This window comes from Acinonyx jubatus, chromosome E1 (assembly GCF_027475565.1).
Source record: "Acinonyx jubatus isolate Ajub_Pintada_27869175 chromosome E1, VMU_Ajub_asm_v1.0, whole genome shotgun sequence".
Lineage (NCBI taxonomy): Eukaryota > Metazoa > Chordata > Mammalia > Carnivora > Felidae > Acinonyx > Acinonyx jubatus.
In genome coordinates, this window is record NC_069397.1 from 39,052,409 (window position 1) to 39,075,944 (window position 23,536).

At 39.7% G+C, this 23,536-nt stretch overlaps 3 protein-coding genes across 3 annotated transcripts; all 3 read right to left on the reverse strand.

Moving 5' to 3' along the window:
* Window positions 1–1,917: 1,917 nt before the first annotated feature.
* LOC106989755 (keratin-associated protein 2-3) lies at window positions 1,918–4,263 on the reverse strand. Its single transcript, XM_015088227.3, has one exon. The coding sequence runs from the start codon at window positions 4,189–4,191 to the stop codon at window positions 3,805–3,807; it is 387 nt and encodes a 128-aa protein (XP_014943713.2). The 5' UTR covers window positions 4,192–4,263; the 3' UTR covers window positions 1,918–3,804.
* Window positions 4,264–8,783: 4,520 nt separating this feature from the next.
* Window positions 8,784–9,584, reverse strand: LOC128313449 (keratin-associated protein 2-3). Its single transcript, XM_053212120.1, has one exon. It carries the CDS (start codon window positions 9,505–9,507, stop codon window positions 9,121–9,123), a length of 387 nt encoding a protein of 128 aa, XP_053068095.1. The 5' UTR covers window positions 9,508–9,584; the 3' UTR covers window positions 8,784–9,120.
* Window positions 9,585–16,763: 7,179 nt separating this feature from the next.
* Window positions 16,764–18,522, reverse strand: LOC128313441 (keratin-associated protein 4-7-like). The gene has a single exon (XM_053212108.1). It carries the CDS (start codon window positions 18,434–18,436, stop codon window positions 17,855–17,857), a length of 582 nt encoding a protein of 193 aa, XP_053068083.1. The 5' UTR covers window positions 18,437–18,522; the 3' UTR covers window positions 16,764–17,854.
* Window positions 18,523–23,536: the final 5,014 nt, after the last annotated feature.

The window sequence follows — 23,536 nt, forward strand, 5'->3', positions numbered from 1 at the left end:
CTACCACTAAGCTTCCTGGACAAAACAAGTTCAGAAAAGTAATGTGAGACTATTTGCCAAGGTATGGTCTGTGAATAAAAGAAGAGTTTTGCTGTGTAATTTTTGTAGCTACAGGAATGCATCTTATCATCTTATCAGTGGGTTGTTTTTCCAATTTTTAAAATTTTGGTAAAATACATATAATGTAAAATTTACTATCTTAATCATTTTTAAGTGTACAGTCAGGGTATTAAGTCCATTCATATTGTTGTGAACCATCAGCACCATCTATCTCTAGTACTCTTTTCATCTTGCAAAACTGAATTCTGTGCCCATTAAACCACAACTCCCCATGAACCCTTCTTTTCAGTCCCTGGCAACCACCACTGTAATTTCTTTTTTTTTTTTTCTTAATTATCTCCTTCCGCCCTTACATACCCCATTAGTATTGGCTCCAACATTATTAGGCATATGACTTTAGGCAAGTCACTTACCTGGTTCCTTATGTACAAAATGTAGAATATAAAACCAGCCTCTGGTAACTACTGTTCTGCTCTCTGTTACTGTGAGTTAAGCTTTCTAAACCATGATGAATTTCATTTTTAATCTTCATGATGACCAGTATCATTGAGTTCTAGTATCTAAGTACTTTGCTAAAAGAAATAAATGTACTAACTTACTCTTCACAATAATCCTATGAGATAGATATTGTTGAATTCCTCATTTTACACATAAGGGATCAGAGAAGTGACTTGCCTAAGGTCATACACCTACTACTGTTGGAGCCAATACTGACTGCAAAAACAACCTGTGGGAACATTATTAGTAAGCCCAAGGAGCTGAAGAATGGAACTGTGGTTACCATATTCCCTGTCATTAAGGAATGTCTGTTTTATTTAGGAATTTTAACAGTGAATTTATTTTTAAAATAAATGGTATTTGTGAAATGGCTGATTTTTAGAGTTATCTGAAAAGACTCTGTGTCTTCCCAATATCCTCAGGAATTCAAAGAATTATCTCCCAAAGAGCCTTCTAAAAATTCCAAAACATACCATAAGGAGATAACATCAAAGTTGGACATAATTGAGTGGTTATGGAGCACTATGAACAAAGCCACTGTTGAGAAAGAAGAATTTACTCTACCCTTTAAGGTCCTTCTACCTGGACTAAGAAAAAAAAATGACATGAGACAGATTAACAGGAGAAAATAAAATTCAGTAGAATACTTATGGGGAATACATATAGCTATGGAAATTTCAAAGATAGTGAGGCAACATGATACTTATATGAGCTAAGGAGAGGGGTGAGGGTCTGAGTATACAAAGGGGAGAAAGACCATTAGCAGGAAGGTGGGAGGAGATGTTTAGAAAGCAAAGGTTGCCCTATTATGCAGATAAGTTTTTTAGATAAAGAGGAATCTCTGTTAATAGCTTTCTTCCAGGTAGTTGAAGGAGAGGTAAAGAATGTTTCTTGAATCTGTTGGGTTTTGATTGGATTTAACTCAAAATAATGTTTACACCAAAGTGGCCCATTTGGGGGCAGCCTGCCCTTGGTCCCTACCCTACCATCTGGATAAAGGTTGTGGTCAGCCAGCATAACAGAGCCCTCAGGTAGTGATCCCAGCCAAAGGTGACCTCCAGGCCCACGTTGTCTTATCCCAGTGTCTTGCTCCATTGTTTCCCCAAGTACTACACTTGAGCATATTCCTGCTTACAGAGCCAGTTGTGATTCTCAGTTGTTGTGATTCTCAGGACTGTAGGAAAATCATGTCACATGGCCATTTTATAGACTCTGCCTTTGGATTTCCTTGGTTCTGACCTTTTGCTTTACAACTAAGTCTGTTCTAGATCTGTGATTGAAGACTGTAGTGCAGGCCTCCTTCTTGATCATTCTACTTGCATAGTCCCTTGCTGGCTTACCCAGATCTTCACCAGACACTGTGGCTAACCATGGCATGGAGTTACTGGGGAAACAAACACAATCTCATAATAATGAGGAGCTTGGGAGTACACAAAGCATTCCACATCTGAGAATATATTATAAGAATAGGAATTTTCTAGAAGGCTAACCAGGAAAATTCTGAGAGGAGGAAAACAATGTAGTTAGAGACTTTTAAAAATGGTGTTCAAGAACATGTAGAAAGAAACTGGATTTGTGAGCCCATCTACCAGTAAACCATCAAACCCTTACTAAAGAGAAAACCATTGTGTATGCAGATGTTTTGAACACAATGGGATTCTTGTTGAGAAATTTTTACTGTATTTCAAGAAAAGTACTTTCCTTCATGAGAAAGCTTATTTATTTTATTGTAAGAATGCACGAGTCCAGCATGAGGAGAGAATCAATGAGGGATGAAGATGTTTTTCTCTCCTCTAACCCTGTAGAACTTATTCAGTCATTCAGCAAATTTTGATTAAAATCCTGCGTGCCAAACATGGTGCTGGTCAGTGGGAATCCAGTGGTGGACAAAGTCAGTCAAGTTCCAGGCCTTCACAAAGCTTACCTGGCTTGCCTCCTCTCTCTGGGCAGGTAGATATGCCCAAGGAGACAAGCAACACATTCCAAAAACCCCTTTAGATTATATGCTGGGAACTCAATGTGTATTTCTCAGAAAAACACTAGTGGTTGGTTTACTGACCAGCCTAAGTGTTTAACAACAACAAAAGCATATCCAGTGTGGATTAATGTTTAATCTTTCAACGACATTGGCATTGTTTTAATGGTAAAGTGATTTGGAGTTCTAATTTAGAATTGTTCCAGCTAAGCTACATATCTCCTTCTCTTCCCAGCAGCAGTGACCTTATTATAATCAGAATTGGCCAGGGGTACCTGGGTGGCTCAGTCAGTTAAGCGTCTGACTCTTGATTTTGGCTCAGGTCATGATCTCATGGTTTGTGAGATCAAGCCCCACATCAAGCTCTCTCTTGAAATAAATAAGTAAACATTTAAAAAAAGAATTGACCATAGTGGTGCTGGAGGGGAGCCTTGGGAAAGATGGGAGAGTGGTTCTTCCAGCCTAGGCCTTCAGTGGTTCAGCATTCCCAGGTACCAACTAGTATTAATCATGGTACAGTTTCCTAAATCAGGGTATAAACATAGCTCTGACTTAGGCTTCCTCCCCCTTATCACATGTATGGGGATGATTCATGGGTCAAGTTCATGATCAGAGAAACTGCTGTAGTCTTATTTCCTCAGCATCACCACAAAACTTGTGACTTCAGATATGAAGGTGCCTCCCATGAGATATTCTGTATTATTTAAACTACTATTAAAATTATAGACCTTGCACCTGAATTGTTCCTAAAGCTAAAAAAACAAACAAAAAAAAGGCCCTTGAAAAAAATCCTTCTTCCTTTGGTTCTTCTGATTCTGCATACCATACCTTAAGCTAAAAAAAGCTTTTGAAGATTAATAAACAATAAAGAGAAACACGTTTGCTTCCCAGAGATAAAATTTTTATTATTTTACCATGTGAAACCCCAGCACAAATGTAATGATATCCTGGAAAATTATCCCATCTTGAAATAGTAGAGATGTGATGATGAGTCAGTGGAATAGAGCTTCATTCAAGAAGAACTTTGATCTTTGTTCACTCATTTTCTTTCAGGCCAGGAATTCAAATGAGGAAAGCTGGGATGTTTCTAAAGATTGTCAAAGAGGGCCAGGATTAACTGGGTAATTATGTGGGAAAAAGGATAGACAGCTACTGTTGTTAGTTGTTGAAGAGCAGGTAGTTTGCAAGGGACGTATCTCATCTGATCCCTTGGGGTGGGAAAGAGTGTTCACATGTTTCTGAACACCTGGGAATGCTTCTCAATGGGTGGTTCAGCAGCAGGAGGTCCTGCAGGTGGTGCGGCAGGGGGCAGGCTGGCAGCAGGGGGGGCGACAGCAGGGCGCCTGCACAGAGATGGGCTGGCAGCAGGTGGAGGCCCAGCAGCAGGGGCGGCAGACCACGGCCGTGCAGGACGTGGGGCAGCAGCTGATGGGGCGGCAGCAGCCCTCCTGCAGGGAGCAGGGGTCACAGCAGACGGGGCGGCGGCAGGGCTCGCAGATGGGGCGCGTGCAGCGGCAGGTGCAGGTCACGGGGCGGCACACGGTGGTCTGGCAGCTCACGGGGCGGCAGCAGCAGGGGTCGCGGCAGCAGCAGGGCTGGCAGCAGCCTCCCCCGCAGCCCAGGGAGGAGCAGGTGGAGCCGCAGCAGGAGCCGGACATGGTGGTGTCTGGGGCTGGTTTGGGTCGGAGGGGTGAGAGGATTCGGGTGTTGTCAGGTGTGAATGCCTCCCTCCTGCTCTGGGGCCTTTAAATACCCTGGCCGGGTCCTGATGACCTCCATGACACAGGTCGTTTCCTGGAGTTGTGGCTGCCCATTGATCTCTAGATTGGTGGATTCAGTTGCTGAGGCAGCAGTTCCCATCATGGAAGGATGCTTTCCTTTCCACCTGTCTGCTTTCTTCCTTGAAATGAATACTTGATGAATTATATCATCCAAAAAATTACCCATGGAATAACCAAACCTTCCAGACCATGCCATGTGACAAGTTGAAAGTGTGAAGAATCCAGTGTTGACACCATCACACTTTCCTCTTGTTTGTCTTGTTCACCACCCATGACTCAGTGCAAGACTGTAGTGTTCCTGAGGTCACAGGCCTGGTTTCTGATTGACCTTGAGATGAAGCAAGAATTTCTAAAACACCAAATGACTCATGAAAGGAGATGTGTACTCATTGTACTATGGGAAGGATGGTCCAGTGCTTCTGGAAAACAACACAGTGCTTCACTTCGCTTGTAAGAAAATAATCACCAGAGCCACTGCCGTGATATTGTTTAGTAACTCACTTGGCTTATAAAAAAATTTTTTTTAACGTTTATTTATTTTTGAGACAGAGAGAGACAGAGCATGAACGGGGGAGGGTCAGAGAGAGGGAGACACAGAATCTGAAACAGGCTCCAGGCTCTGAGCGGTCAGCCCAGAGCCTGACGCGGGGCTCGAACTCATGGACCGCAAGATCGTGACCTGAGCCGAAGTCGGACGCTTAACCGACTGAGCCACCCAGGCGCCCCATCACTTGGCTTATAAATCAGAGTCACTTCTAAAGACTCTTACTATGTAAACAGTACTATTTATGAGTGGAGAGGGAAAGGGAAGAAGAAGATTAAGTTCCAAGTAGATTCTTATCACACAGCAATTACAAATTTTAGGAGGGTAAGACAAAGGCAGATAAAGTAATCAAAGCAGAAGACTTTTCATAGGACAAAAAGTTCAAATTAAGTGAGGATTTTATTCATATTATGCATTTTGAATGCCCCTCCCTGAGTATGGTCTTAGAAATAAAATTGAAATTGGGATCGCTCTTTCTTTCTAGGTGTTACCATAAGCACTTGTATTGAGTTCTACAAAACACGTTGAAAATATTTATAAAGGAACCAGTTATCTTTTCGTAGTAGATACTTTGGTCTGTTGGCCGAGATTTGTTTGCTTATGAAGTGTGAAATTGGCTTCAGAAAAAAACAGGGGAATTAAATGTACTGGTAGCTGATAAAATAACCTTGTCTTTTTCAGCCACAGCTAAGGAAAATGGGGGTATAGAAGATAATTTATAGTTGGAAGGTAGTTTAAGGATGACACTATCCAAGGGTTGCTGATGACTCTCAGACCAAGTTTTCTCCAAAGTGTGGTTTATTTAAAAATTTTTTTTAAATGTTTATTCATTTTTTTGAGAGAGAGACAGAGCACAAGTGGGAGAGGGGCAAAGAGAGGGAGACACAGAATCTGAAGCAGGCTCCAAGCTCTGAGCTTTCAGCCCAGAGTCTGACGTGGGGCTCAAATCCATGAACCATGAGATCATGAACCTGAGCTGAAGTCGGATGCCCAACTGACTGAACCACAGGTGCCCTGATATAATCATTTTTTAATACACTCCTTGGTCTGCCTAGCTGTGGTCCTTGAAGGCCTTTGAATTTGTGACCCATCATGGTCCTTCAAAGTTTTTGGAAGGCCAGGTTTGTGAAATGATTTCTCTAAAGATATACAGATAAGAGAGTGGCAAAGCATAGATAGTACTGTGGTCTTCCTTTGAGTGTAAACACTGATGAGTGACATAGTCTTTTCCAACTCTTACTTCAAACCAGTGAACAGGTAGTAGTAGTTATCAAAACTTCTATCCCATCTAGTGAAATATAATGGGAACTTGCTTGATTTATGGTTTAGTGTATTGTTATTTGGCTTAGAATATATACAGTGACTAAATTGTCAGGAATAGAAATATGTCTGTAAACTCACTGCATTTCTTAACTAACAAAAAGGAAAGAATACTAAGAAATTCTGTGTCCTGAAATCATAGACTGTCAGAAACTTTGCTATTTGAAGCCACATCAGTAAGAAGTGACGATCTCACTATTTCCTGGACAGGATCTTAGTCACCTTAACACAGAGAAGCAGCTTCAATATCCAGCCCAGAGGCAGAGTTTCAGATCAGAGGTTTTCAGAAAAAACATTCCTCATTTATCTTAACTATGTAGTTTTCAAAGAAAGAGGACTTAAGTCCTTGTGACAGCCCAGTCCTCATGTGAATTCTTGTGTTTTTACTTAAACTCTACCATTCTTCAAAATCCTATAAAAATAGCTTTTCCTTTGTTTTGTGGGATGCCTCTGGTCCTATGCTGTGTGGTCTCCTTTGCACATTAAAAGGCCTAAGCTTTTTGGACAACAGATTGTCCCTAGTCTTTGTCACATGGGCTTTTTTAGTCCTGTTATTTGAATTCCAGATGTTCTGCAAGAGCATAACCACCAGGGTGGGAGTAAGTAAATGTTAATCACAATGGTGATAATTTGTGGGATTTTGTGGTTGGACTGACAGTATGCAATGCTGATGACTTTTTCTGATGGTGAACCACACACCCTCTTCTTCATAGTTTCATGGGTTGTGTTGTTAGGAGCTAGTTTGGGGGCCACTGGATGTTAGGAAGATTTTAAAATTCTGAAAACAAAATACCTGTTCCCTGTTCTGCAAAATGACCTTTGAAATATCCTCCAATCGTAAGAGACACGAGGATAGGAAAGAGTGAGGGAGAAAGGGCAGGGGGAGGATGGGGAGACAAAGAGGGATTCCGATCTAAGAGGGCTTAGGGCTAATACCTGTCCTCTGCCAGGGCCAGTCTCCTCAGCTGTAAAAGGGGCTGAGTCTTCTGTCCATGATGTTCTTCATAGGCTAGGTTTATCATAAAGCCTGTGCAGTGGGGAAGACAAAAGAAATGGATATCATTCATTGAAAAGAGAGAATGTTTTAGATGGAAAAATTCTAGATGATCAGGGAACGGGTGGAACTTTTTTTCTGGAATTTAACAAATACGTATCTTTTCTGCCTAATAAATACCGTCTTCCTAAAGCCAGGGAAGACTAACCCAAGTAATCTTACAGCTTAAGTTGTTTGCCTTCTTTGGGTGGTTCAGGGTGGAATGAAAAGTCCATCAGATACATGTACTATCTCCATTGCTCCTGATGCCAAGCCCTTATTCATAAATCCTGTAAGCTAGGGCTCTCTCCTATGCATTAGCCCTTTCATTCTGAGACAGCTTCAATTTGCTGATGGATTTTTTCTTCCCTCTTTGTTATACTTACTAAACCTTAGGAGTGTGCTTTGTTATGTTAGGAAATCTGTTTCTGCCAATGGATGTGGACTGTCTTGAAAAAACAGGAAGCCTTCCCCTCAATCCTCTCCCACTTTCAGTGACATAATATGTCATAAATAGCACATCTTTTGAGCCTGTTTGATACAGTAATGTTCCAATGTGTAACAAGGACTATCAGTGAATGGTGCTTGGTAAATACTGTGTGCCAGTCACTTTACATACATAAAGTCATTTAACTTTCCTAGCAACCAACATTGGTGAGAATTAACTTTTCCATTTGGCAGATGAAGAAACCTGAAGGTCAGAGAAGTTAAGTTATACTGATGCTGAGGATTCTGCCTTAAGTAAAATATCTACCTTTTAGAGTTCTTGTCATAAAGACAATTGCCTTCTAATTTTGTTTGATTCAATAGAAATCAAGTACCAACCATATTCTAAACATTGAGCTCAGTACTGAAGCCATTATAAATTGTGTCCCCTTTGTTGGAGGCAGAAAAATAGATCATCTCAATACAATGCCTTGTGGGGAGGGAGATGCGTATAGGATCGCTTTTGGAACATGTTAGGGGCACCTGACCTAGCCTGTGTGTGTGTGTGTGTGTGTGTGTGTGTGTGTACGTGTACACGGACATGCATGCCTGTGAGTGCATGAATATGTGCAGGTGTGTTTATGTGGTAGAGGGGTTAGGACAGAACTGTTAGAGAAGACTGAGCTGAATCTTGGAAATGACTGAGTGTTAGGTGGATGAAGAATGTGGAGGGTAGGAGTAGATGAAAAAAATTCCAGATAAATGCAAAAATATGACAAAAGCAAAGACATAGGGAACTGCTTGGCATGTGCCAGTTACTGTGAGTTCAGTGTTCCTTGAAGTGAAACTTAGTGGGGGGTGTCGAGACATGAACGTGGACATGTGGGCAAAGGACAGGCCCTGGAGAACCTTGTGTGCACAGATTTCCTACCCACATAAGCAGTCTGAGGACTAGCCTGGCTATCCTGCAGCACCTTCCAAAACTCCAGTCCTAGCACCTCTCCCTTTTCTCTTCTGTCTTCCTCACCTTCTCCATCTTGTCTTCCTTCTTCCTTGTCCTCCTTCCTTCCTTCTTCCTATTCCTTGTCTGCTCAGCTATGTACACTAATAAACAGGCACTACTGAATGAATCAGGTAGCAGGGAGGTTTATGGGAAAAATTAGTTTATTGAAAATAAGTGAGCAGCACATTACAAAGGATGATGAGGAGGGTTTGGGCAGCCTTCAGAGTTCAGGATGGGTTTGCAAAGTCCACTCCAAGGACTTTTAAGAGAGATCTACCATCCATGGTGTCTTCTGCTGATGGAGACACCTGGGTATTTGGCTGAGGGTGGTGATGGACATCTGCTTGTGTATCCAACTGGTAGGATGTAAAAATGGCTATTGTCACCTTATGAAAAATATCTCCTTTTCTTTCCACTTTCTTAAAATGCAGAATAGGTGCTTAGGCTCCAGTGTGTTGCTATTTAGGGATGGTAGGGGTCTCAGCAGCAGGAGGTCCTGCAGGTGGTGCGGCAGGGGGCAGGCTGGCAGCAGGGGGGGCGACAGCAGGGCGCCTGCACAGAGATGGGCTGGCAGCAGGTGGAGGCCCAGCAGCAGGGGCGGCAGACCACGGCCGTGCAGGACGTGGGGCAGCAGCTGATGGGGCGGCAGCAGCCCTCCTGCAGGGAGCAGGGGTCACAGCAGACGGGGCGGCGGCAGGGCTCGCAGATGGGGCGCGTGCAGCGGCAGGTGCAGGTCACGGGGCGGCACACGGTGGTCTGGCAGCTCACGGGGCGGCAGCAGCAGGGGTCGCGGCAGCAGCAGGGCTGGCAGCAGCCTCCCCCGCAGCCCAGGGAGGAGCAGGTGGAGCCGCAGCAGGAGCCGGACATGGTGGTGTCTGGGGCTGGTTTGGGTCGGAGGGGTGAGAGGATTCGGGTGTTGTCAGGTGTGAATGCCTCCCTCCTGCTCTGGGGCCTTTATATACCCTGAGCGGGTCCTGATGACCCCCCATGACACAGGTGATTTCTTGTTAATCTTCTGGCCAATTAAGTGAGGATTTAGCATTGAGTAAACCATGTTTGTTAACACTTCACCTTATACACATTCATGCACACAACCACAAACATTCCTTTGTTTTCTCATATTGTTTATTCTCACCAAATCTAGACATTGGATTCAATTCTGATGAATTTCCTTTTGAAACATTCCTAACTCATAAAGAGAGAAAAGAATGTGTTTTCTAAATGAGATTAGTATCTAATTACTCTGCCCTTTGGCCTTGATGTCAGCATTTTATTCCTGGACTTCAAGGACTCAATTACCACCCAAACATGACCTGTCTTATTTTCACTCATGCCCCTGACCGTAACAGGTTAATAGCAGCACTCTTGTGTAGGCCATTTGTGTGAGCTGTGGACTCACCACAACTCTGGGAGAGGGAGGTTTGTAGTTTTCAGATGAGGGGGGAACCACATGGCACCCTGGACCCGTGGTTTGGTTGCTCTTCCCCAGTAGGATCTGGGCTGTCCTGCCCTGGTTGTTGTTTCCCTATTCTCTTGGAATGCCTTCATCTTCCTTCCAAACCAAACTCAACTTCTACCGTGACTGTAAAATTTTCATCAAGGATCCACTGCAATTTTTATCTTCGTAATAATTTATTCAGAATTAATCATTGCATGTGTAGATTCTGGGAAGGGACTATAGAGAATATATAGCCCTATCCCCTCATCTTACAGGAGGGGTCATGTGGATTCACACAGTCACCATGGGGTCTAGGTCTCCTCATTCCTCAGTAAGCAGCCTCTACCATGAGTATTATGTTTATCAGGTTCAGTAGACCATAGCCTTCAGACAGGAGAGAGAACATCTCAAGCATTCCCCCTACCGCATTTTTATCTCAAGTCTTTAAAGTGAGTAAGCACTGTTAAAAGTGATACTGGAAGAGAATTAGGGAAATGTCTTGTCCCAATGACAGATACTTCGAAAGGGGCTTGGGACTTGCGTGCTGGGTAAGATCTTTGTACCAGTGCAGAGGTTTCTCTGAGGACTGATCGACAGAGCTTGGCTTATTGGTGGATAGGAGTGTGAGGGTTGCCTGTTCCCAGGATGTTCTAAGTATAGTCTAGTTTCCTTTGGTAATACATTGTGGCACTGTGAGATAACGTGCTTGCCTAATTCCTTTTATTGTTTTTCATTTGTACTTCACCCCATACCTTAGCCTTTGTGATGAGTTCCATAAATTTATTCTTACTTAATGGAGTAGAACTGTACTTTTCCTTTGGATTTGAGGGGGAAAAAGAATTCTGTCCAGTCAACCCCACTTACTTTCTTTGAGCACTAAATGAAAGAAAGGGCCAAGAACTTGCAAACCACCAATCAAATGTCCTAAAATTACTATCTTGAGCTTAAAGGGGGAGGCTTTTTGTTGTTTTCATGGGAGAATTAGTTTTATTTTTGCTTCAGTGATATCATGGAAGATATCATCAATGCTGAATTAGATGAAATTCATTCTCTATATCTCTTCATCCCAAGATTCCCTCTTGGCTCCTTTTACAATAGTTGATTTTTAGTGTGCAGACTAGGTAATTGAGATAATGTGGCTAGAATTACATGCAAGCTAGTTTCCCATTGCCACCATGGTTGAATTAGTCAGCTATGATGCATAACAAGCAACCACAAGCTCTCAGAACATGCAATAACAAATATTTATTTCTTGGTCACATGTCTGCAGGTCACTTGGGTTTTGGTGGATTACGGCTGGTCTTGGCTCCGGCAGCGAGTTGGTTTGGAACTTGCTTCTGAATTAGAGTTGCCAGATTTAGCAAATAAAAATACAGGTGCCCAGTTAAAATCGGATTTCAGATAAACAAATATATCTTTAGTATAAGCATGTCTGAGTATGCATGGGGCATTCTTACATTAAAAATTTACTGTTATTTAACTGAAATTCTGATTTAATGAGGTGTCTTGTATTTTAATTGGCAACCCTATTTCTAATGGCAGAAGCACAAGGGAGCAATCCGGTCATGCAGGCATATTTAAAGTCTTTGCTTGGATCATGTCCTCTAACATCCCATTGGCCAAAGCAAGTTACATGGTGAATTCCAAGTCACAGGGTGCGAGAGTGGGAGAGGATACTTCTCCCAGAGGGGTGGGAAGGGGAAGAGAGTAAATATTAATGAAGAATGATCTAATCTTCCGGAGTAGTAAATAAATTATTTTAGTAATCTTTGTTGTGAAGCTTGGACAAAGATTGTAGAAAGCCAAATTAGATTATGGTTACTGCATTTCCATTCATTTGAGTAAATTTACTTCTCTTCCTCCTTCCCTTCCTGGTCAACCAGGAAATTTCATTGATTTAAAAAGAGACCTCCTTATCTACATATTTAATGCAATCCCTATCAAAATACCAACAGCATTTTTCACAGAACTAGAACAAACAATCTTAAAATTTGTATGTAACCACAAAAGACCCCAAATAGCCAAAGCAATCTTGAAAAAGCAAAGCAAAGCTGGAGACATCACAATTCTGGACTTCAAGTTATATTGCAAAGCTGTAATAATCAAAATGGTATGGTATTGGCACAAAAATCGACACATAGGTCAATAGAGCAGAATAGAAAATCCAGAAGTAAACCCACAATGATATGGTCAATTAATCTTCAACAATGCAGGAAAGAATATCCAATGGGGAAAAGACAGTCTGTTCAACAAACGGTGTTGGGAAAACTGGACAGCAACATGGAAGAGAATGAAACTGAACTTTTTTCTTACACCACACGTGAAAATAAATTCAGAATGGATTAAAGACCTAAAAGTGAGACCTGGAATCAAAAATCATAGAAGAGAACACAGGCAGTAACTTCTTTGACATCGGCCATAGCAACTTCTTTCTAGAAATTTTCCTGAGACAAGAAAAACAAACAATTGAGACTACATCAAAATAAAAACCTTCTGCATAGCAAAGGAAACAATCAACAAAACTAAAAGGCAACCTACAGAATGGGAGAAGATATTTGCAAGTGATATATCTGATAAAGGGTTAGTATCCAAAACATATAAATACCTTATAAAACTCAACACACAAAAAGCAAATAACCCAATTAAAAAATGGGCAGAAGGCAAGAACAGACATTTCTCCAAAGAAGACATACAGATGGCCAACAGACATGAAAAAATGTTCATCACTATCAGGGAAATGCAAATCAAAACTATAATGAGATATCACCTCACACCTGCTGGAATGGCTGAAATCAACAACACAAGAAACAAATGGCATTGGTGAGGATGTGGGGAAAAAGGAACCCTCATGTACTATTAGTGGGAATGCAAACTGGTGCAGCCACTGTGGAAAACAGTGTAGAAGTTCCTCAAAAAGTTAAAAATAGAACTACCCTATGATCCATCAATCGCACTACAAAAACACTAATTCAAAGGGGTACATGCACCCCTACGTTTATAGCAGCATTATTTACAATAGCCAAGATGTAGAAGCAGCCCAAGTATCCACTGATAGAGCAATGGATAAAGAAGATGTAGTGTGTATATACAATGGAATATTATTAAGCCATAAAAAGAATGAAATCTTGCCATTTGCAATGATGTGGATGGAGCTAGAGAGTATTATGCTAAGTGAAATAAGTCAATCAGAGAAAGACAAAAACCGTATGATTTCACTCAGTATGTAGAATTTAAGAAACAAAACAGATGAACATAGGAAAGAAAAAGAGAGGCAAACCAGAAAACAGACTCTTAACTATAGAAGACAAACTGAGGGTTGCTGGAGGGGAGGCGGGAGGAGGATGGGTTAAATGGGTGATGGGTATTAAGCAGTGCACTTGTGATGAGCACTGGGTGATGTATGGAAGTGATTAATCACTAAATTCTACTCCTGAAACTAATATTACACTGTATGTTAAATAATTGGAATTGAAATAAAAACTTGAAGAAAAAAACGCTTCCCAATAATAAACCGGACATTAACTCTTTATTTATATACAGATTTCCAAAGAATATTTTCAACTTTTCTTCATAAATATTGCATTGTTTTACTAGACCTATTTTGAAACAGTTTATAATATTTGTAGCTCTTGTGAATGGAATCTTCATTTCTATTAAATTAGAATTACTAATTGACTCTTTGCAGGTTATAAAAATGTTATTCAGTTTTTTGTTTGTCAATACTCTATATAGTGACTTCCCTAAACTCTCTTTTTAGCACAAGTTTGTAGGTTTTCTTGGATTTCCTATGTTAACAGCAGTATTGTCTACAGGTATCAACAATTTTGTTTTTGTTTTTTTTCTGTAATGCTTTTTCTCTTAATCAGATTGAATTGAGTAGGATCTCAAATACAACAATGAATGATAGGAGTGGTATCAGTTATCCTTGTCTTATTTAAACTCTATTAGGAATACTTCTAAAATTTGTTAACTATTATGTTTTGCTATGAAGTTTTGATAAATAGCATTCATCAAGATAAAAATGTCCTCTTTTAGCCCTGTTTTGCTTAGAGTGTTTTAAATAGTAAATGGCTGTTGTGATGGTCAATTTTATGTGTCAACTTGACTGGGCCATAGTATGCTCAGACATTTGGACAAACATTCTGGGTGTGTCTGTGAAACTGTTTCTGGGTAAGATTAACCTTTGAATTAGTAGACTGAATAAAGCAGATGACCCTCTCCTGTGTGGGTGGACCTCACAGATCTGAATAGAAAAAAAAAGGCTGACTTCCTCTTCAACTTTGATTAAAAGAGAACTCCTCCTTCTGACTCCCTTGACATCAGTCTTCCTGACTTCAGAGTTGAACTGAAACATTGGCTCTTCTTGGGTCTTGAGTCTGCTGGCTTTTGAACTGGAATTTACATTATCAGCACTTCTGGGTCTCCAGCTTGTCAATTGCAGATTTTAGGACTTCTCAGATTCTGTAATCTGCAATTCTATATAATCTCAGATTCTATAATCCCTCCTCTCCCCCTCCTCTCTCTCTCTCATGTTTGTGTGTGCATGTGCGTATTTATGTATATAAACATGTGTCTATATCTACATCAGTCTCCCACTGGTTCTGTTTCTCTGGAGAACCCTGACTAATATAGTTGTTATATATTACTGAATTATTTTCCCACAGCTATTGATATAATCCTGAAGGATTTTTTTGTTTGTTTTTGTTTTTTGGTTTTTTTTTTTTTTTTTACCTTTAATGTACTAGTATCAACAAGCTTATTTAAATACTTTCTAATTTTGAAACATTCTTGAATGTCTAGGACAAACTAGTTAGTTGTGATGTGTTATTCCTTTTATATATATTGCTAAATTTCACTTACTAATATTTACTGGCTTTTTGCATCTATGATCTTCAATAACATAGGCCTGTAATTTTTCCTTTATCACTTTGTTCTTGTCTGTGTCTGATGTTACTGTTATACTTAAAATGAATTGGGAACATTTTCCTTTCTTCTGTTCTCCCATCCAAGTACCAATGAGGACTGACTCTGCTTAGCTTCTGAGATGAGATGAGTTTGGGCACATTTAAGGTGGTATGGCTGTAGACCTTTTCTTCTGTTCTTTTTCCCAGTTTGAATGGGAGAGAACTTTAAGGTTTAGTAAACTTACTTGTAAACCAACGTGGGTCTGGCATTTTTAATATCAATATATGTAGAGGATAGATTTTGGATCATAGGTATAGTTTCTTTAATGGTTATTGGCTTATTTATATTTTGTATATCTTCTGGAATTAATATCTATTTTTCTAGACATAGTCAATTCAATCATAATTTTCAAACATATTGGTATAAACTTATGCATAATGTTCTTTTTTAAAAAAATTTATTAGTGTTTATTATTTTTGAGAGAGAGAGAGAGAGAGAGAGAGAGAGAGAGAGAGAGAGATAGGGCATGAGCAGGGGGAGGGGCAGAAAGAGGGAGACAGAATCCAAAGCAGGCTCCAGGGTTGGAGCTATAAGCACAGAGCCCAATGTGGGGCTTGAACTCACGATCTGTGAGATCATGACCTGAGCTGAAGTTGGACGCTTAACTGACTGAGCCACCCAGGGACCCCTAAACTTATACATAATGCTCTAATTGTTTTATTTAAAAGTTTCTACTCTCTTGGAAGCTGATTATTTTCCTTTTCAAGTATAATGTTATTTGCCAGTCTTTGAGACATTCTCCTTTTTCTCTCTCTCTTGGTCTTTGATCAGTTTTACCAGACTTTTTCTATTTCATTAGTTTTTTTTGTCTTTGTTGTGTTTATATAATTAATTTTATTAAACATTTCATATTGTGTTTATGTAATTTTATTAAGCTTTTCATTTAAAAATATGTTATTAATGTTTAAATTTGTCATTCTTTCCACATTGGGTTTACTGATTGATGCGGATTGTGGGATGGAGATGTAATAGAAGGTGAGAATTTCAATGTGTGATTCCAAAGCATGGCTTCAAGAAAGGGAACCCTGTGCATTGTTGGTGGGCATGTAAATTGGTGCAGTCTCTCTGGAAAACAGTGTGGAGGTTTCTCAACAAATTAAAAATACAACTGCCATATGATCCAGCAATTCAACTTCTGGGTATTTATCCAAAGAAAATGAAGACATTAATTCAAAAAGATATATTCAATCCTATGTTCATTGCAGCATTATTTACAATAGCCAAGATACAGGGGTGCCTGGGTGACTCAGTCGGTTGAGTGTCTGACTTTGGCTCAGGTCATGATCTTGCGGTCTGTGAGTTTGAGCCCTGCATTGGGGTCTGGGCTGACAACTCAGAGCCTGGAGCCTGCTTCAGATTCTGTGTCTCCCTCTCTTTCTGCCCCTTCCCCACTCATGCTTTGTCTCTCTCTGTCAAAAATAAATAAACATTAAAAAAATTAAAAAAAAATAGTCAAGATACAGAAACAACCTAAGTGTCCATCAGTGGATGAATGGGTAAAGAAGATGTGGTGTATATATACAATGTTTTTATAAATGTATATATAAATACAATTTTACCCAGCCATAAAAAAGAATGAAATCTTGCCATTTGCAACCACATGGATGGGTCTTGAGGGTATTATGCTACGTGAAATGAGTCAAAAACAGATACTGAATGATTTCACTTATACGTAGAATATAAACAAATGAACAAAACAAAACTCATAGATACAGAGAACAGATTGGTGGTTGCCAGAGGTGAGTGGAGTTAGGGGATGGGTGAACTGGGTGAAAGTGGTCGAGAGGTATAAACTTCTAGTTATAAAATAAATGTCATGGGGATATAATGTATAGGATGGTGACTATAGTCAATAATGTATCACACACCTTAAAGTTGCTAAGAGAGTAAATCTTAAAATTTTTTGTTACAAGAAGAAAAATTTTGTATCTTTATACAGTGACAGATTGTAGCTAGACTTACTGTGGCAATCATTTCTTATAGTGCACAAATATTGAATTATTATTGTGTACACCTGAAACTAATATGATGCTATATGTCAATTATATCTCAATAAAAAAACAAATTAAAATTTAAAAAATAAGAGCTAAAGACATGAATGAAATCTGCCCTAATTTAGGATATTAAGATGTATACATGTGCATATACATGTACACATGTGCCACTTTTGTTCTAATATTTTAAATGATCTATATTTCGTATATATAGCACTTACTCTCAAAGTGATTTCAACATGAGTGTTCTTCCTGTATCATCATGTAAAATATAGTTACCTAATACTAAGTAAAATGATCACGAAAACAATAAGGAACAATGCCAAAAATTTTTTATGTGTAGAAAAGTTTATTAGAAAGAGAAGCAACGAAATGCAAAAAAAATTTACTCTGTTAGAAAATCTATAACTGGATCCCTAGGTCTGAGGGTATAACTGAACCCCAGGTCAGAGGGTGTCAAATCAGTACTGCACAAAGGTTGCAGATAATATTCACTTTATTAGGAAGGGTAATCTAGAGCCCTAAAATGGTAAGGAAGAATGAGAAATTTAGAGGAGTGGGATTTTTTTAAGCTGATGGATCACATATTAATATCCATATTTGATGCCAATATTGAAAGGAAAAGATAGTCATGGAAGGAGCTTAACATGAACCAGAATGTGCTCGCAGAGCCAGTGGCACGTTGGTAGGTTCATTAGAATGGTGAGGCTCAACCTGTTGAATGATGTCAGTCAGATTCCATGTGTCCAACAGCACCAAAGAGTCTATATCTGAGGGGGCAGAAGTGAATGGAGATAGTGGTCACAGGGCAGGGGGCTCAGCAGCAAGAGGAGGCACAGCACATGGGGCGGGGGCAGGTGGAGATGACACAGGTGGGGCGATAGCAAGTAGTGTGGCAGGAGACCCGGCCACAGACTGGGCGCAGGCAGCAGGAGGGGCAGCAGGAGGGGCGGCAGCAGCTGGAGCCACAGCAGTTGGAACCACAGCAAGAGGGGCGGCAGCAGCTAGAAATGCAGCAGGAGGGGCGGCAGCAGCTGGAGCCACAGCAGCTGGAGCCACAGCAGTTGGAACCACAGCAAGAGGGGCGGCAGCAGCTAGAAATGCAGCAGGAGGGGCGGCAGCAGCTGGAGCCACAGCAGCTGGAGCCACAGCAGCTGGGGCGGCAGCAAGAGGGACGGCAGCAGCTAGAAATGCAGCAGGAGGGGCGGCAGCAGCTGGAGCCACAGCAGCTGGAGCCACAGCAGGAGGGGCGGCAGCAGCTGGACACACAGCAGCTGGGGCGGCAGCAGGTGGTCCTGCAGCAGGTGGTCTGGCAGCAGGTGGGGCGGCAGCAAGGCTGGCAGCAGCTGGAGCCACAGCCCTGGTCAGAGCAGACGGAGCCACAACAGGAGCTGACCATGGTGTCAGAGGAAGGATTGGGGTTTCACTAGTAGGTATGAGTGGGTTTCCACAAGGGTGGTTTCTTGAGTGTGAATGTCTCCTTACCTCTGTCCCCTTTTATACCCTGCTGAGGGTTACTATGACCATGTGCAGGACTCTTCTTGTTGTTTATCCTAATAGAAAATCAGTTAGTTTTAGTAAATTAGATAATTATGTTTATCTGGTGAATATTCCTATATATAGAAAAGGGCTCCACTTCCTTCTCCTGTTGTATTGTGAGCTATCTGATTTGGTTAAAATCAAGTGAATCAGCTCCCATATGTCTTCCCTTGTCTGATGTGTCTTCCAAAGTAGACCTATCCCATGACATTGTTTCATTGAATGTCACAAGTGTTAATTCTTCATTTATGTATTTAACTCCAGGATAATATGTTGAGAATGGATATTATGGTGACTAAATCTGCTGTCAAAGAGGTTAACAACAAGTCATATGAAATGCTGGTTGGAAAATAACATGAAAGAGGCATCCGGGAGGGGGGGACAGTCCCTAGTGTGCAGCGGGGAATACTGATTCGTTTGGATTTTATGGATAGTCATTGAGGTATAAAGGATCCTAACAACGTTTCTATCTCCTTTATCTTACTGAATCTATTCAATTGAAAGTTCTAAGGCAGTGTTTCACTACTTACAAATAGTAAAAAATCCATTGGCATGAATGGGTCCTTTTAAAAATTATTAAATTATTATTGACATGTTCTTCAGAGACAGGGTATCATAAGGGTGTATTTTTCCTCTTATTTTGATGGTTAAGCATACTCAACAGAATACGTATAATTGAATATTTTCTTGTATTCTGAGATTTTTTATCTCAGAAATATGTTTGAGGTGTTTTTCTTGATACAAATGAGATCTCAGGGGTTAAGCTTTAATCTGTGTCCTATCGGCACTTGAATAAGACAAACAAGACACATTATGTAGGGGTTTGGCAAGCATGTAGAACATTGTATGATAAATAAAAATTATGTATTTAAATTTGTACATGTATGAAATGCGAGATAATACTAATGGTTACTATTTTTGAGTGCCTACTATGTGTCAGGAATTTTCTGAGTCTTGTGTAATTGTTCTCTTGTTTATACTTCAGAAGGACTCTAGGAGATGGACACAATTTTTCTTAATTCTTTAGACATGAAGTAATTGAGGTTTAGATAGAGTGATATCATACAGTCAGTAGGGAGTATGGTTCTCTTCTAGCATGTACAAAGAGGTATGAGGAATAATAATCCCATGTCATTTCTCATACTGTTTCATTTGTGTAAATGTGCTTTCTCCCTTGTCATTTCAGCAAACTTTTGCTCATACATAAATGTCTAGTCCAGATGCCAGCTCATCTCTAATATCTTTCTTGACATCTACCACATTCAAAACTAATCATTCATTCCCTTTTGCTCCAATATACTTGTGATCTGGGGTATCACACTCTAGCATAATTGGTTTATATCTCTTTTCCCCCAATCCTTCTATATACCCCATGATGTCAGAGAATGTCTTATTCACATACATAAACATGGTGCCTAGCAATTGCTCTCACTGAATGTTAGTTGCGTGAATGTGGGGTTAATTGAAAACATAGGGCATTTATTCGCCCTTTATCATGCTATAGATAATCTAGATGGATAGAGAAAAGAAAAAAGAGCATTCAGACAGTGGGGATCTGATTGAACAGGGGTTTATTTTTGACTGATGGACTAAATGACTTGTTTGGATGGTATGTATAGGAAGGTAAAGAAAAAGAATACTGCTACAATGAGGAGAATGTAAAGATATTCCTGAATTTCTACAAAGTAAGTAGATATTGTATCATCACACTATTGGGAGAAAGCTGTGAGCAAATATCTAGGCTTAAAAAATATTATTTGGCAGTGAGTGGGTAGAGTGATGGGAAGCAGGAAGAAAGTTCAAGTGGTGGTTGCACGATAGGGATGAGAGATGAATGCCTGTCTAGGTTGGTGGCAGTGGGAGCAGTAAACAAGATGGTGATGCAATAGCATTTCAAAGAGAGTCAACCAGGAGCACTTACAAAATGGGCAATAGAGGAGGGCACTTGTTAGGATGAGCACTGGGTGTTATATATAAGTCAATTTGACAATAAAGTATATTAAAAAAATAAAACCTAAACAAACAAACAAAAACAAAAATGAGCAATAGAGGTAACAGGAGACTTCATTGTTAAAGAGGACTCATAATTTAATATTTTTTCAGTTGTATACACATTTTGTAATTAAGTTCTAATAGTAGAAAGATAATCATTTGTAAAAACAAGAAAATGTATTTTAAAATCTTACCAGAAACAAAGTCAAAAGACAAATGACTGAATGAGAAAAAAATACTTGTAATTTATACCAGAGTAAGTGACCTTACTATATGAAGTACTTGTAAAATTCGATTAGAGAAAAGGCAAAAACCTGATGGAAAAATAAGATGAAGATCTTTCTTTATCATAAAAAGATGTCCAGTCTCATGCTTAAGAATAGAAATGAAGTTATACAGGATGCCACTTCTCACCTGTGAGAGTGTCAAAAATTCAAACATTGACAACACTCTCAAGTATCTAGAGATTATGTGGAAATTGCCATGCTCATACGTTTTTTAGTAAGATTTGGCGATAATTAGTGGCATTATTCTTTGACTCAGTTATCCTAATTGTATAAATTATTCAAAATGTACTCTGGCAAAACTATGAAAAGATGTTAGGCAAGATTATTCATAGCAGTGCTATTTGTAAAAACAAAACAATAGCAATAAGAACTAGACACAACCTGGGTGTCCTTCAGTAGTAGTGGTGATTAAGCTATGGTGTATCCCCATAGTGGAGCACTGTTCAGCTGTATAAAGGAATAAGGGATATCTCTATGCTACTGTGAAGTAATCTGCAGGATATATTGTTGAGATGACAAAGTAGACGGAGAGAAGGGTCTACAGTGTCTGTAGACACTACAATGTGTCTAAAAAAATAAGAGAACACATATAGAACATGTATTTGCTGGGGCTGCTGGGTGGCTCAGTCAGTTAAGCATCTGACTTTGGTTCAGGTCATGATTTCGTGGTTTGTGGGTTTCAGGCCCCTCATTGGGCTCTGTGCTGACAGTTCAGAGCCTAGAGTCTGCTTCAGATTCTGTGTCTCCCTTTCTCTGCCCCTCCCCTGCTTGTGCTCTATCTCTCAACAATAAATAAACATTAAAAAATTAAAAAAAATAAAATGTATTTGCTTATATTACATTAATTTTTTAATATTAATGTGGTATGTATATATAATGGAATATTATTCAGCCATAAAAAGGGATGAAATCTTGCCATTTGCAAGGACAAGGATGGAGGTAGAGAGTATTATGCTAAGCTAAATAAATCAGTCAGAGAAAGACAAATACCATATGATTTCACTCATATGTGGAACTTAAGAAACAAAACAAATAAGCAGAAGGAAAAAAAGAGACAAGTCTAGAAACAGACTCTTAACTATAGAGAATAAACTGATAGTTACTAGAGGGGATGGAGGGAGGGAAGATAGGCAAAATAAGGAGTGCACTTGTGATGAGCACAGGGTGATGTATGGAATTGCTGAATTGTATATTGTGCACCTGAAATTAATACAACACTGTATGTTAACTAATTGGAATGAAAATAAAAACTTAAAAAAATACTATTTAGGAAATTAAAAGGTAAGCCACACACTGGAGAAAATACTTAAAGCATATATCCCACAAAGGATTTGTATATAGAACATATAAAGAACTCTTACTACTCAATGATAAGATAACCCAACAAAAAAATGGGCAAAATATTTGAATAGGCATTCACCAAAGAAAATATGTAGATGGAAAGTCAACCCATGAAAGGAGTAATCATTAAGAAGGTTCACATTAAAACTACAGTGAGAATACCATACACACTCTAGAATGGTTGACATTAACAAGACTGACCTTACCAAGTTGTTGGTGATAGCATGAAGCCATTGGAATTCTTACACAAGGAAGGGATATAAAATGGCACAGTCACTTTGTAAAACAGTTTGACAGTTTTTCAAAGAGTTAAAGATACATCTACTATATGACCTTGCCGTTCCACCTCAAAGTACTTACCCGAGAGAAGTAAAATCATATGAACAAAGGGAAAATAAAAAGAAACAAACCAAAAAACAGACTCTTCATTATAGAGAACAGAAGGGAGGTGGGTAGGGGGGATGGGTGAAATAGTGCAGGGATTAAGAGTATACTTATCTTGATGGAAACTGTTGAATCACTGTATTGTATACTTGAAACTAATATAACACTGCATATTAACTGCGCTGGAATTAAAATTAAAAAAATAAAGTTAAAATGATATGTCCATTCAAAGGCTTGTTCACAAATGTTCATGGAGACTTTATTTTTTAAGATAAAAAAAATCTAGGAACAACCGAACTGTCCGTCCACAGGTGAATGGATAAACAAATGTGGTGTCTCCATTACAGGGAAAGACCTCTCGGTCATAAAAAGAAATGAACTAGTAATACACATAACAAAATGAATTTCAACATAATTATGCTGTGTGAGAAGCCAGGCAAGATAGAGTACACAATGGTAGGATTCCACGAAACTCTAGAAAATGGAAACAAACTTGTAGTGACATTGGATCTGTAGTTGTCTAGGGATAGAGCATGGGAAGGAAATGCAGAGGGGGTGATAGATCTTTATCTTGATGGTGGTGTTGATTACAGCAATATATATCAAAACATCAAATTGTACACTTAAAGTAAATGCGATTTTAGTATGTCAGTTGGACCTTAATAAAGCTGAGAAGAAAAGAAAAAAATAATGGAAGTATCAACCATAATTTAAGTTTATTTTTTGAGAGAGAGGGGTTGGGGTGGAGAGCAGAAGCAGGGGAGGAACAGAGAGAGAGGGAGAGAGAGAAAATCCCAAGCAGGCTCTGCACTGGCAGCACAGAGCCTGATGTGGGGCTCAAACTTACAAACTGTGAGATCATGACCTGAGCCAAAATCAAGAGTCAGACGCTTAACCGACTAAGCCACCCAGGCACCCCTCAACCATAATTTTTTTTAAGGTTGACTCAGAGAAGG

Bases quoted from the DNA above. Each gene is read 5' to 3' on its own strand.
- LOC106989755 (XM_015088227.3), bottom strand. From the start codon at position 4,191: ATGTCCGGCTCCTGCTGCGGCTCCACCTGCTCCTCCCTGGGCTGCGGG.
- LOC128313449 (XM_053212120.1), bottom strand. From the start codon at position 9,507: ATGTCCGGCTCCTGCTGCGGCTCCACCTGCTCCTCCCTGGGCTGCGGG.
- LOC128313441 (XM_053212108.1), bottom strand. From the start codon at position 18,436: ATGGTCAGCTCCTGTTGTGGCTCCGTCTGCTCTGACCAGGGCTGTGGC.